Raw genomic sequence first — 11,574 nt, 5'->3', positions numbered from 1 at the left:
TTTTTTTTCTTCCACAAACTCCTCCTCACTGATACACAGTAACTATTCTGCCCTGTCACTTATCGTTCACAGACTCAGGAAGTAGTTGAGAAACGCTGCCTGTTCTCTGTAACCCGACTCCTTTGCGTAACAATCGCGAAAAAACAGTGGCATCATCTGCTGAAGACTAAATCCAGAAGCCATTAGATTCCGGTAGTGATCCAACAAGCTCCATAATAAACTACTGTGGGTCCAAAGGTATGTTTGCTTTCAGGGCTGCGGCAAGGACATGAGTCAGAGAGAAGGAAGGAAGGAAGAGAATCAGGGGACTTTGTGTTTTTAATCGACCTTATCTCTTTAATGTCATCAACGCAGTAAATGCTTGTTGATCTACAGGCCTGCCATTAAAGTTTCTTTAGCGTAATCAAACCAGCCCTTAAATCTTAAATTTATTTAAATGTAAATAATAGCAAATTATAGATTATTTTGTAACCATGTACATTCATTTACTAATTGATGGATTCTTTTGCTTAAGCAAAATTCATAGATAGCCCTACTTAACTTCCTGTGGGGAAAACAATAGAAGTGTTAGCCTAGATAACAGTTAAAGAGTGGTGTCAGCTCACCACAGTATCCTACACTGGAGACATGATGTTATCAAAAGGTTGTTAACCAGAGTAAACATTGAGCAAACAAATAAATGCATATAACCCGAGGGAGGAGTGAGAGTGCCATACTGTTAGGAGAGGGGTACCGTGGCGACATCGTGTGGCACATTGGAGAGACTACAGATCTAGGGGCGTGAATCGGTTGATAGACAAGTTATGACAGATTTATATTAAGGATTTGTGCTGAGATACTTTTTAACTGGTATGGACATGTTTTCAAGTTCATTGTGTTCGTGTTGAAAATACAGAATGGTATTCATGAATGTATAACATGGTCATTCAGATGTCTACATGTCTATTATATAAGATAGAATAAATACGTTAAATCCCTCTCTCCATCACTGAGGCACACCAGTAAGAATATACTATCAGTAAGTTAATTTACACAAAATACACCCCCCTTGACTCCACCTACTTTGTGACACGGGTCTCAGTCACGTAACTCTTTGGGTTGTAGCCCTAAGTAAAGCCTGTCAGGGGATCTTCCTTTCTGCCTTGACAATAAACCAACGTACAATACTCGTCCAACTACAACCCTAAGCATAAACCAAATACCAAAATGTTATAGTATTATAATAAACCACCTGGAAACTGTCACTTGCTTGAAGGGGAGAGTTGACGTCAGCCTACGTGTGAATAAAGCTTTCCTTAAATCTTCAACTGAGGGCAGAATAGTCCCATAGCAGTTCAGCCGGGTAGCTAAACAGCCTGACGGTCTTTGACAGCTCGCTCCGTACTCGACGTCAGGTTACTGTATGGCAGTAGTGATACTTGACGACGTGTCATTGACCATTTAACTGTATGACAGTCAGCTTAAAGTTCAAGTCAACCATTTATTTTTAGCCAAAATGTTCTTTGCTTTATTTGTGTATTTAGCCGTTTAGCTGTTTTGCTAACTAACTAGCATCGCTGAAGGCGAACTAGCAACTTGTCAACGTTAGCTAGCACTGTTATGGCTAGCAAGCATTAGCTACACTGTCTTTCAATTTTGCAGCTACCTGAATATTTTTCTTAATATTTTTTTACTTTTATTGATTTAACAAGATGCGTGCTTTTAGCCCTGTTTGGGCCTTTCTCTAGTTAGCCCGTGTTTGGTGGTCAGTCTTGTTTTTGTTATCCGGAAAGCGTCAACAGTTATTGTTTACCGAGGTTCAGCTGTAGCTAGCTGCATCTATTGTTTACACGGTCAGCTGAAGTGCACTGTGGGCATGTGGTGGTTGTAACAATACGGGATCAGCTACGGAACAACTCAAGCGGACATATGGACATGGGGCTGGGAGGAAGCTAACGCCACAACTCAGCAGCCGACTCATACCTGGATGAGGATGATCGGGGCTTTGAAGGAGGACAGCTGTGTCTGCTGGACTGTTTGACTCTGTGTGGGACAAAGGACAGGAGTTTGTCCATATTAAGGCTTAAACTAAAACAATACTACACGAGGAGTATGTATCTGGTCCACACCTCTGGCACTGGGATGTTGCTGAACACCTTACTGGTCACCAGTCTTCTTGGCTGGGCAGGATGTCAGGAGAGCATGACACCAGAGGAGAGGACTGTCATCAGGTAAAAGATATCTAGAGACAGACATGTGTAACTCTTTAAGATGTGATTGTGATTGAGTGGCTATCTACAATATTGTACAACCTTTACAGTGTTTTTGCCATTTTCCCTTTTGATTAATTTATCTTTTTTTGTTGTTGCAGTGACCAGATCGTTGAAATGTTTGACCATGCCTACGGCAGTTACATGGTAAGGTGTTCACTTTGATGTCAATTTAAAACAAATGTAATTGTAAGAGGGAAGTTATGAAAAGCTGAAGGAGTCAAAACTCTAGCAACACTTGTATAAAAACAACAACTTTATTGTGAGACTAACACATTGGGTTTGATTCAGTGGGGTTGTGCAGAAAGCGAACATGCAGGATTTAGTTGCAGCTGCAGTGTCAGACTGGTGCAACGGATGCCAGCAGATCGTTATGCGATATTTATGGTGGTCTTAATAATACTGATTCAGCTCTTGTAAGTGATGGGATCCCTTCCAGGAGTCTGGATGTTCCTCTCGGAAAGCAAAGCAATGAGAGTGAACAGCAAGAGGAGATTGGGTCATGGGTAGCTCGACTCATTCAGTGGCTCAAGAGTTTTAAATGTAAGCCGCATCTGTAATGGCCAATATTGCTTTTAACATGAACACATAATCTCTGAAATGGGGTACCAAATTCAAATTGACCCTCAATCTAAATCGTGGAATAGCTGGAATCGGTAGAAACCAGTTCCACTAGTGATCCATCAGTTGTGTTGTGTGACGTATTCAGCTTCAGGCTGCTAGTTTCTTTTCCCTCCAAAGATAATGTTCGAGCCTCCATTTTCCCTTAATGACACCGTTTGTGTCGACTGCTAAATGAAGCTCGGAGACAGTAACTGTTGTTTGCGTTGCAGAAATATGCCTACCCAGCAGACGAGCTCATGCCTCTCAGCTGCAGGGGGAGAGTCCGCGGCCAGGAGCCCAATAGAGGAGACATAGATGACTCCTTGGGGAAGTAAGTTCTGTTCAATTTCCTCAAACAAATATGCAAGTGAATGTAGATTCAATACACAATGTGATATGTATGTAACAGCATCTCTTTTTTTAAATGTATTTTCAAAGAAGACAAGGATTCAGTTTTCTTGTATCAACATGGAGTGGCTGCCCCAGTTTTATAAGAATACTTGAATTGGATGCAAATTTAACTCAATTTAACTTACAGGAAGTCAATAAGTCACAGACTTGCAGTACAATACATCCATGTATGCACCATGCATGTTGCATAATGTAATTTTACTGCAAATGGAACAGATTTGACATTCTGTGTCAGTCTGTGGTTCATTAATATGAAACTGGATCAGTGGTGAAGTGGGTCATCATCGTAACGTGTCATCCATCTTTTCACCAGGTTTTCCCTCACACTGATTGACACCCTTGATACGCTGGTGGTGAGTTCTTCCTCTGTTTACCAAAATAAAAGTAGCTTGATCAGCTTTTGTTTTGTTACTTTTCTTTAGTTTTTTTTTAGGGTTTTTCCCCCTTTTTTTGACAGTAGATTCATTTGTCCCTGTGTGTGTTTTGTGTGTGTGTGTGTGTGTGTGTGTGTGTGTGTGTGTGTGTGTGTGTGTGAGCAGGTGTTAAACAAGCTCGATGAGTTTGAGGACGCAGTGAAGAAGACCATCACAGATGTACGCCTTGACAACGATGTGGTGGTGTCCGTGTTTGAGACCAACATCAGAGTTTTAGGGTATGAAACATCAACAACGTCTGTGATTTATTTCCTTTTGCTCTGTGTATTCAAACTTTTATGCTGGTTTTAATAGATTCATCTTTAATCATTTAAATAAATAATTTTTCTAAATGTAGAATTAAAAGTATTTCAACCTTTCCACCTCGACCTTTCTGTTTAATTTAGTCTTTCTTTTCCTTCCTTCATTGAATTCTCCCCAGAGGGCTTTTGGGAGCCCACGTGATGGCCGACCTGCTCCGGCAGCGTGGGGAGAGGATGCAGTGGTATCGTGACGAGCTCCTGCACATGGCCAAAGAGCTGGGCCATCGATTACTGCCTGCCTTTAACACCACAAGTGGCCTTCCCTACCCGAAGGTATTTCTTATTTCATTGTGAAATACCACAGAGCTTATTTTAGATCTACAATACACAGAAGGAACAGCCAGCCTCATGACTAATCCTATCAAGGATGACCCAGTTTAAATATAGTAAATAATTTGAGCTGAGTTTATTTGAAGAACCTAAAGTAGATGAATGAATGTTTCTTTTTTTGTTTGTTTTCCAGGTGAATCTGCGGTACGGAGTCCTAAACCCACTTTCACGCACAGGCACTGAATCGGACACCTGCACAGCATGTGCTGGAACAATGATCCTGGAGTTTGCTGCCCTCAGCAGACTGTCAGGAGATTCTGTTTTTGAGGTATTATCTCCCTACGCCCCTCTAGAGATGAGACTCTTCACATTTCTTTTGTTATCTCTTTGCAATACAGCCTTATTGTGAAATTACCGAACAGTAGAGTACAGTCATTTTCTTAGAAATCATAGCTGGCTATAACTGATGAAATCCTGTAAGAATGATGCAACTGTTTTCCCAGAAACATCTTACGGATATAACACTTGTTATTGTTTTATAGGAACATGCCAGGAAGGCTCTGGATGTCCTCTGGCAGAGGAGACAGAGGGGAAGTGACTTGGTGGGGACCGTCATCAATATCCATAATGAAGAATGGGTCCGGAGAGGTGAGGACATTAAAACACACATAGAACACTGGTAATCCATAATTACATTACAACAGATGTTTTTACACGAGCCGTATTCTACTAGTCTTCTCACTTCTGTGTCTGCAGACAGTGGAGTTGGTGCTGGTATCGACTCATACTATGAGTATCTGATGAAGGCCTACATTCTTCTAGGAGACAATGTTTTTCTGGAAAGGTTCAACATTGTAAGTCCTCCAACCACTGCACGCCCGCATAGAAATCTATATCCAAGCAGCTTTTGTTCATACATGTTTGTCTTGAACAGCACTACAGTGCCATTATGAAGTACATCAGTCAGCCTCCCCTGCTGCTTAATGTACACATGCACAACCCCACTGTGAGCGTGCGCAGCTGGATGGACTCTCTCCTGGCATTCTTCCCCGGCTTACAGGTCAGGGATCCTCGATTAATCACATTTACTACCATCAAACATCGTAGAAGGCGTAGACATTGTTGCACACGTTGTCTCTGGAGTCGAGTGACATTTATTGTTCATACAGGTGTTGAGAGGAGACCTGAAACCAGCTATTGAGACTCATGAAATGCTTTATCAAGTCACCAAACAGCACAAGTTCCTTCCAGAGGTAAATAACCGTTGCTGTTTTTGTTTATTTAATGACATATAGTAGGAATATGTAGGCAAGGTATAGCAAATATAACGCTCATTTGGGGAAATTTCTGCTACTGCATATCTATTAGATCCATTGTATTGAATAGGGCAAATAAAGATACTTCATCGTGATGATGGAAACAGCCATTAAGCAAGTCTTTCTCATTACAACACTGCCTGTAATAACCTCATAGAAGCAGTAGTATTGAGGGGATGACAACCTCAGTATGAATAGTTTCACTAATAGTTTCTATCACTGAATTTATTTATATCGTTATATCACCCAGTATGACATGTTACAGTGTGACATGTCATACTAAAGGTGATGGGAAACGTATCAATGAATAGGTGTGCAGCAGCTGTAGCAGATCATCACGGTTTAAGATGTATGAAACTATGCTATGATATATATATATATATATATATATATATATATATATATATATATATATATATAATTAGTCATCATATTACACCAAGTAAAGAACTAATAAATGGACATTTCTTGTGGCTATTCCTCTTTGTCCCATTGTTAATGAAATGTGTTCATTAATGTAACAAAACTTTGAAGAAGCCAGTGTCACTCGTGTCTTTTGCTTTCTTTGCTTAACCTCCTGCAGGCGTTCACTTCAGAGTTTAGAGTTCATTGGGGCCAACATCTACTGAGACCAGAGTTTGCAGAAAGCACCTACTACCTCTACAAGGTGACATAGATACACAAATACATACTCTATTTAAACTATAATACTATTCAAACAGACCGTTACTAATAATTAGAACAGCCAGGTCTGTTATAAGTAGGCTAATTAACAAAACTACTCCACACAAAGCATTTTTATTAGGTGTGTCGTCGAGATTATATTTTGGTTTCCGCAGGCCACTGGCGACCCTTACTACCTCAGAGTGGGACAGTCCATCGTGGAAAAGCTCAACGCCTACGCCAGGGTGCCTTGCGGGTTTGCTGCTGTGCAAGACGTCCGCACCGGGACGCATGAAGACAGGTACACAAATGCCATCGCGCACATGTTTACAATGTCAAAACATCTCCTATGAATGTGTGATAACGTCTTTTGTTTTCTGTGTAGGATGGACTCATTCTTTCTGGCGGAGATGTTTAAATACCTGTACCTGCTGTTCACGGATAAGAGTCAGCTGCCCATCGATATTGACGACTACATCTTCACCACGGAGGCTCACCTCCTCCCTGTGTCTCTCTCCATCACCCAGCCGCCCTGTCAAGGCAACAACACGGTGAGAGCTCTCCCTTTAGCACAAACGCAGGAAGTATGAATAGGTTGACATTTTGCCGCATGAGCTAAACGTGTTGCTGTTTCTGTGCTTCAGGAGAGTGTTCCCGTTTCTAAAGAAGAAGATCTGTTCACACACTCCTGCCCCAGCATGGAGACGTTGTTTCCCAACAACCCCTCGTTTGCCAAAACCATACGGGACAGCTACAAGTACCTCACTGGAGTGGGACGAGCCTTCCACCCCTTACCTGTCAGGTGTGTTGATTACAGCTATAGAGTGCTGCATGTTTCAAAGCCCTGAAATGAGTTAGCATTGTTGCTCTCCCGGATCCCTCGTCTCAAAGTCGATGGGTTTTTTGAATGGGTTTTATACAATATAAAAAAATATGTCAGTAAATAACCCTCTTGTGAATTTTGAAGCTTTTATGTGTCTTGAAAAGGGCTGTTTCAAACAAGTGGCTAAATGAGAATACACCACTCTTTCCCTTTGTGAGTCATCGGGGTGAAATGTGGTCCTGGACACCTGCTGTGGCAGGAACTACCACAGAGGCGGTTTAAAATACTTTGCGAGGTGATTATATTTCTGTCTGTGGACAGATTTAGCCACCGCAAATTACGTCACAACCGAGCAAAGATGCAGTCACAAAACTTTACAGGTGTGTAGTGGAGACCAAAGTGAAGGTCAGGTTTGAAGATGGTCTCTAGGGGGATCTCCAGTTTGAGTTTGCCTTGATTACTTTGAGTTTTAACTTGGGTGTGTTTGTGCTTCACAGGGAAATTGAACTACCGCTCCATGATAACGGGATGGAGCCAGTAGAGTTCTTGAGAAGCATGGGTATTTCCCTCACCCCGCTCAATGAGGTGTTTGCAGGACAAACCGGAAGTCTGAAGGTATTTTAGTTACTTTGTACTCACCTCGTGACATTAAGTTCTGCCTGTCTAGGGTCAAGGTAATGAATACATGTATGGCTGTAAAATGCCTGAAATGTTACTAAACTATACAGTATCCCAATGTCCACAGATTCCCTGACAAACCATAATAAAAATGTAACTGGTTATAGCATAACATTGTCACAGAACGTCCCTTAACTCTTAACTCAAACATGTCACTTGGCATCATGGGAAAACATTGAATTTAAATGACAGAGCTTTTTAAATATGAATCCCTTTTAGGAGCATAAAGGAGTGTACCGGGTGAAACTTGTGGCAGAGGTGAGCCACACCACGGAGGAGCAGGAAGTGTTGCCCCACGTTGTTCAGCTCATATCCCCCCCGTTTCTGGGTAGGACAGTCCTCACAGCGGGACCTGCCAAGTTTGGGATGGACCTCACCAAGCAGGAGCACGGGGTGAGCTTCCAATGTGACCATAATACAGTACACAGTGTCAACAAGTCCTGTAGCTCTTATAAGAAACAGGTGTTTGATGACGATAACGCGAAATGATGGACGTTAACAAACCAAGACCGAAGCATTGACTCCTACAATTACATTACAGATCTCTTCTGATCCATGCAACTGTTACCGGTTTTGTTTTACCTGCACTTCTAATAACACACTCAAACTCTTGTGCTGCAGGTGAAGGGCAGCATAGTGAAGGCCTCTCCCTACACTGCATGTGAGCCAATAGATAGTGCAGTGGAGCTTAAAGGGAACATCGCTCTGGCACTGCGCGGTGACTGCATGTTTGCTGTAAAGGCCCGTTGGCTACAGGAAGCTGGGGCCATAGGAGTCATCTTTATAGGTGAGGATGAGTACCAGAGGAGCTGAAACTCCACCTCAAAGCTCAATACGCATAGGTTAGAATGACTCATGACCTCATGGAACTTTAATCGTTCAATCCCTTATTCCCTTCCTCAGACCACCGCGAGGGAAGTAATAGCGAGGACACGCCCCTCTTCCAGATGGTTGGAGACGGCGACTCCACTGAAGACATCACCCTGCCTTTGGTCTTCCTGTTCAGCCGCGAGGGCGCCGTGCTCACAGCAGCTCTGGAGGAACAACACAATGTGGATGTGCTGCTGCTGCCCAAGGAGAGGCAGCTGGGCCATGGTGAGGAGGATTACAGGATAAGGCTGGCGGTATTTTTGTTATTGTCAACAAATCCCACGAGAAGGCCTCTTTGATCAAATTGTAATTCCTCTCTCTGTTCTTGTTGTTCCTCCTCGTTGTCCAGATAAGACAGGAAAACATGTCGGCATGAATATCAAATTCCGTCTGGCAGAGGAGGGGGAGCTGGAGGACGGTTCGACCAGAGGGCCCACCCTGGAGTTCGTCTTGGAGAAACAGGAGGTGTTTCTAAAGGAAGAGGAAGAAGAAGAGCCGAGAGGACAACAACAACAACAACAACCACAACAACCACCACAGCAGCAGTTCTGCTCAAAGGCAGCTGAGAACGACAGAACTGAACCGTGTTCAGCCGATTCCTCTCAAACCGCAAACTTTAACAGACCAGACGCAAACCCTTGACCACTGCTGATCCCATAAGCAGTCGAGTTTCCCAACACTGATTTCTCGTCAGTTTCTGAGTTTCTGAATGGCGTGCGCCTCAGAGCCCCTCACTGCCTACACGGAGCCCTAACTGACCCCATGTTTACAACCGATGGAGGAGAGGAAAGCAGTGTGAAGGCCACATCTTGACTTCTAACCCTAAAGATGGTACTGCATTTGTTAGACAAAGAATGAAAGTGGAGCTTTTACTGAAACTACTGAAATGAGGGACGTCATGAGACTAAACTAGGTAGTTAGAGGCCAGAAGCTGTAGGTTAAGATGGCCGGGCTGGCGCTGCCCACACCCAGCCTGTAGTGTTGCTCGGCACATACAAAGTGTCCTTGATGATAAGGACCTAGATCACTGACTAGAATTTAAAATGAGCTCACCTTAGAGGAAAACATAGACAAGGCAAACATGTACTCAGCTAGGTTTTTATGCAATGCAGTTTGTTTTTAACGTGGAGTGCACCGTTTCACTTCCAACGGCTACTGTTAAGTATTCAGTGGTGGGGAGTGGACTATCACCTGGCCAGTAGGTGGGGTTAGCCACCGTAGCCTCTCAATAATATAACGATAGAAGATGAAGGAGATGAGCTGGGGCCAATTTAGGAAGTTTGTTTTCTTTTGTACTAGTAAATACCTTCAGGGAATTTCAAGAGTGAATGCAGTTTGCTAGTTTCACCCATTTGATGAAATGTGCATTTCTTTTTTTCTAGTGTGTGTGTGTGTGTGTGTGTGTGTGTGTGTGTGTGTGTGTGTGTGTGTGTGTGTGTGTGTGTGTGTGTGTGTGTGTGTGTGTGTGTGTGTGTGTGTGTGTGTGTGTGAGAGAGAGAGAGAGAGCCTGCAACATTGCTCTCTGATGAAACCCTACTTTTCTTACAAAGTCATCATGCAAGGAATAAAACGTCTGTAGGATCAGCCACCATGAATTTTGAGAAATGAAGTTTGGATTTTTCAGGCTGTTTTCCAGCCTATAAATAACTTTGTAGTCATTATTGAATTGTAATTCATTATGCCATCTTAAAGCATTGCAACTGAAGTCTTTATGTAAGTCTGTATGTTTAGTTCCAGATGCAGCGTCACAGGTTGGTCTGCGGTCCCAGACTGCTTTGCACTTTGAAACACGGGTATGATGATCGTCTACGCCATTTGTTTGTGTGTGTTGCAATAAGTCATTTATCGTCCAATTTACATCGTGCGCCGATGCAACGTTTTCAGCCCATATGGACCAAAAACAACTGATATTTAGTGAGTCATACATTTAGATTGCCATCATCTAAAACAGTCAAACCAGAAAGGCCTATTGAATCCTGTACATCGTTTCTACTCTCTACACAAACTGAACCATATGTTATGAGGAATCACTTTATGTAACGGTTCAATAATATGCAGAACTCTTCTATCAGCTCATTCTCTCTAATCATTTGTTGCATGATTTTGTTTGTTTGTTTGTGTGTGTGTGTGTGGTACATTAAATGTGAGCTTATGTTTGTGTGGGGAAAAACCACTTTTCATGCCAGAGTATGTTTTTGATGCTGCTGAGTTAATTTCACGTCTTAATCCAACATTACTTTTTTGTTTTTGTTTAGCCTGTATGAGGTTTTTGCCGACCCGTATACCTCAGGACTGTGTGTGTGTGTGTTAGAGTTCACACAGAGAAAAGCACCGTAGACGTTTTTTAATCATTTTTCATGCTATTTGAGTTTCAGCTGTTCTCTTAAGATTTCTGTTGATCAGTGGCTGAAGGTCAAGTGCCAAAAAAGAAGCATGACGTGGCTCCAGTTTCCGTTTCACATCGTCTCTGTATTTATTTTCCGACTGTGAGCCGAGGCAGTCCTGTCAATAAATTTGAAATCACAATTATCAAAGCTTTTGCCTGTGTTTTTTCTGCATTGTAGATTTAAATTACTGGAATATATTATTTTGGGAAGTAATCTGGAACTTCAGCAGTCAAGTTGTAATTTGTCTGTAAAATGTTCTTCTCTATCACTGGCTGTTACTTTGGTAGGAAAGATCTTCTTTGTAGTTTAATCTTTTCACGTTACATGAAGCTATTTTAGCATCCCTATGTGTTTCCTGTGAAGCATTCAGAGAGGAAACGTGTGTTTCAAAAAACCAAATGCCACTGTGCATTTTTTTTTCTTCTCTTTTGTAATGTCAGCAGAAGATGAGACAGACCTTGAAACCTTTTGTGCCGGATAGGAACAGCTGCTTCAGAACAGCACGACCGTAAGAAATGATGCTCAAGATGACGTCATTGATAATGACCGCGGTGAGCTGATAAGAGCA

General features: G+C 42.3%; 1 protein-coding gene across 1 annotated transcript; it reads left to right on the top strand.

Moving 5' to 3' along the window:
• The first annotated feature begins 673 nt into the window (after positions 1-673).
• On the top strand, positions 674-11,138 carry LOC306710331 (ER degradation-enhancing alpha-mannosidase-like protein 3). Its single transcript, XM_079178799.1, has 20 exons — positions 674-2,210; positions 2,351-2,396; positions 3,083-3,183; positions 3,577-3,616; positions 3,803-3,915; positions 4,119-4,272; positions 4,463-4,597; positions 4,812-4,917; positions 5,026-5,123; positions 5,204-5,329; positions 5,439-5,522; positions 6,169-6,252; positions 6,425-6,549; positions 6,634-6,799; positions 6,893-7,050; positions 7,569-7,686; positions 7,969-8,142; positions 8,371-8,536; positions 8,653-8,844; positions 8,969-11,138. The coding sequence occupies exons 1-20, from the start codon at positions 2,092-2,094 to the stop codon at positions 9,259-9,261; spliced, it is 2,598 nt and encodes an 865-aa protein (XP_079034925.1). The 5' UTR covers positions 674-2,091; the 3' UTR covers positions 9,262-11,138.
• The last annotated feature ends 436 nt before the right edge of the window (positions 11,139-11,574 follow it).

The sequence above is a fragment of the Pholis gunnellus genome, assembly GCF_910591455.1.
Source record: "Pholis gunnellus genome assembly, chromosome: 18".
Taxonomy (NCBI): Eukaryota; Metazoa; Chordata; class Actinopteri; order Perciformes; family Pholidae; genus Pholis; species Pholis gunnellus.
The sequence above is the reverse complement of the archived record's forward strand: the minus strand, read 5'-3'. Positions and strand labels throughout refer to the sequence as shown.

Bases quoted from the DNA above. Each gene is read 5' to 3' on its own strand.
- LOC306710331 (XM_079178799.1), top strand. From the start codon at position 2,092: ATGTATCTGGTCCACACCTCTGGCACTGGGATGTTGCTGAACACCTTA. The intron at 3,184-3,576 runs GTAAGTTCTGTT...TCTTTTCACCAG, and splicing joins ATAGATGACTCCTTGGGGAA to GTTTTCCCTCACACTGATTG. The intron at 4,918-5,025 runs GTGAGGACATTA...CTGTGTCTGCAG, and splicing joins TGAAGAATGGGTCCGGAGAG to ACAGTGGAGTTGGTGCTGGT.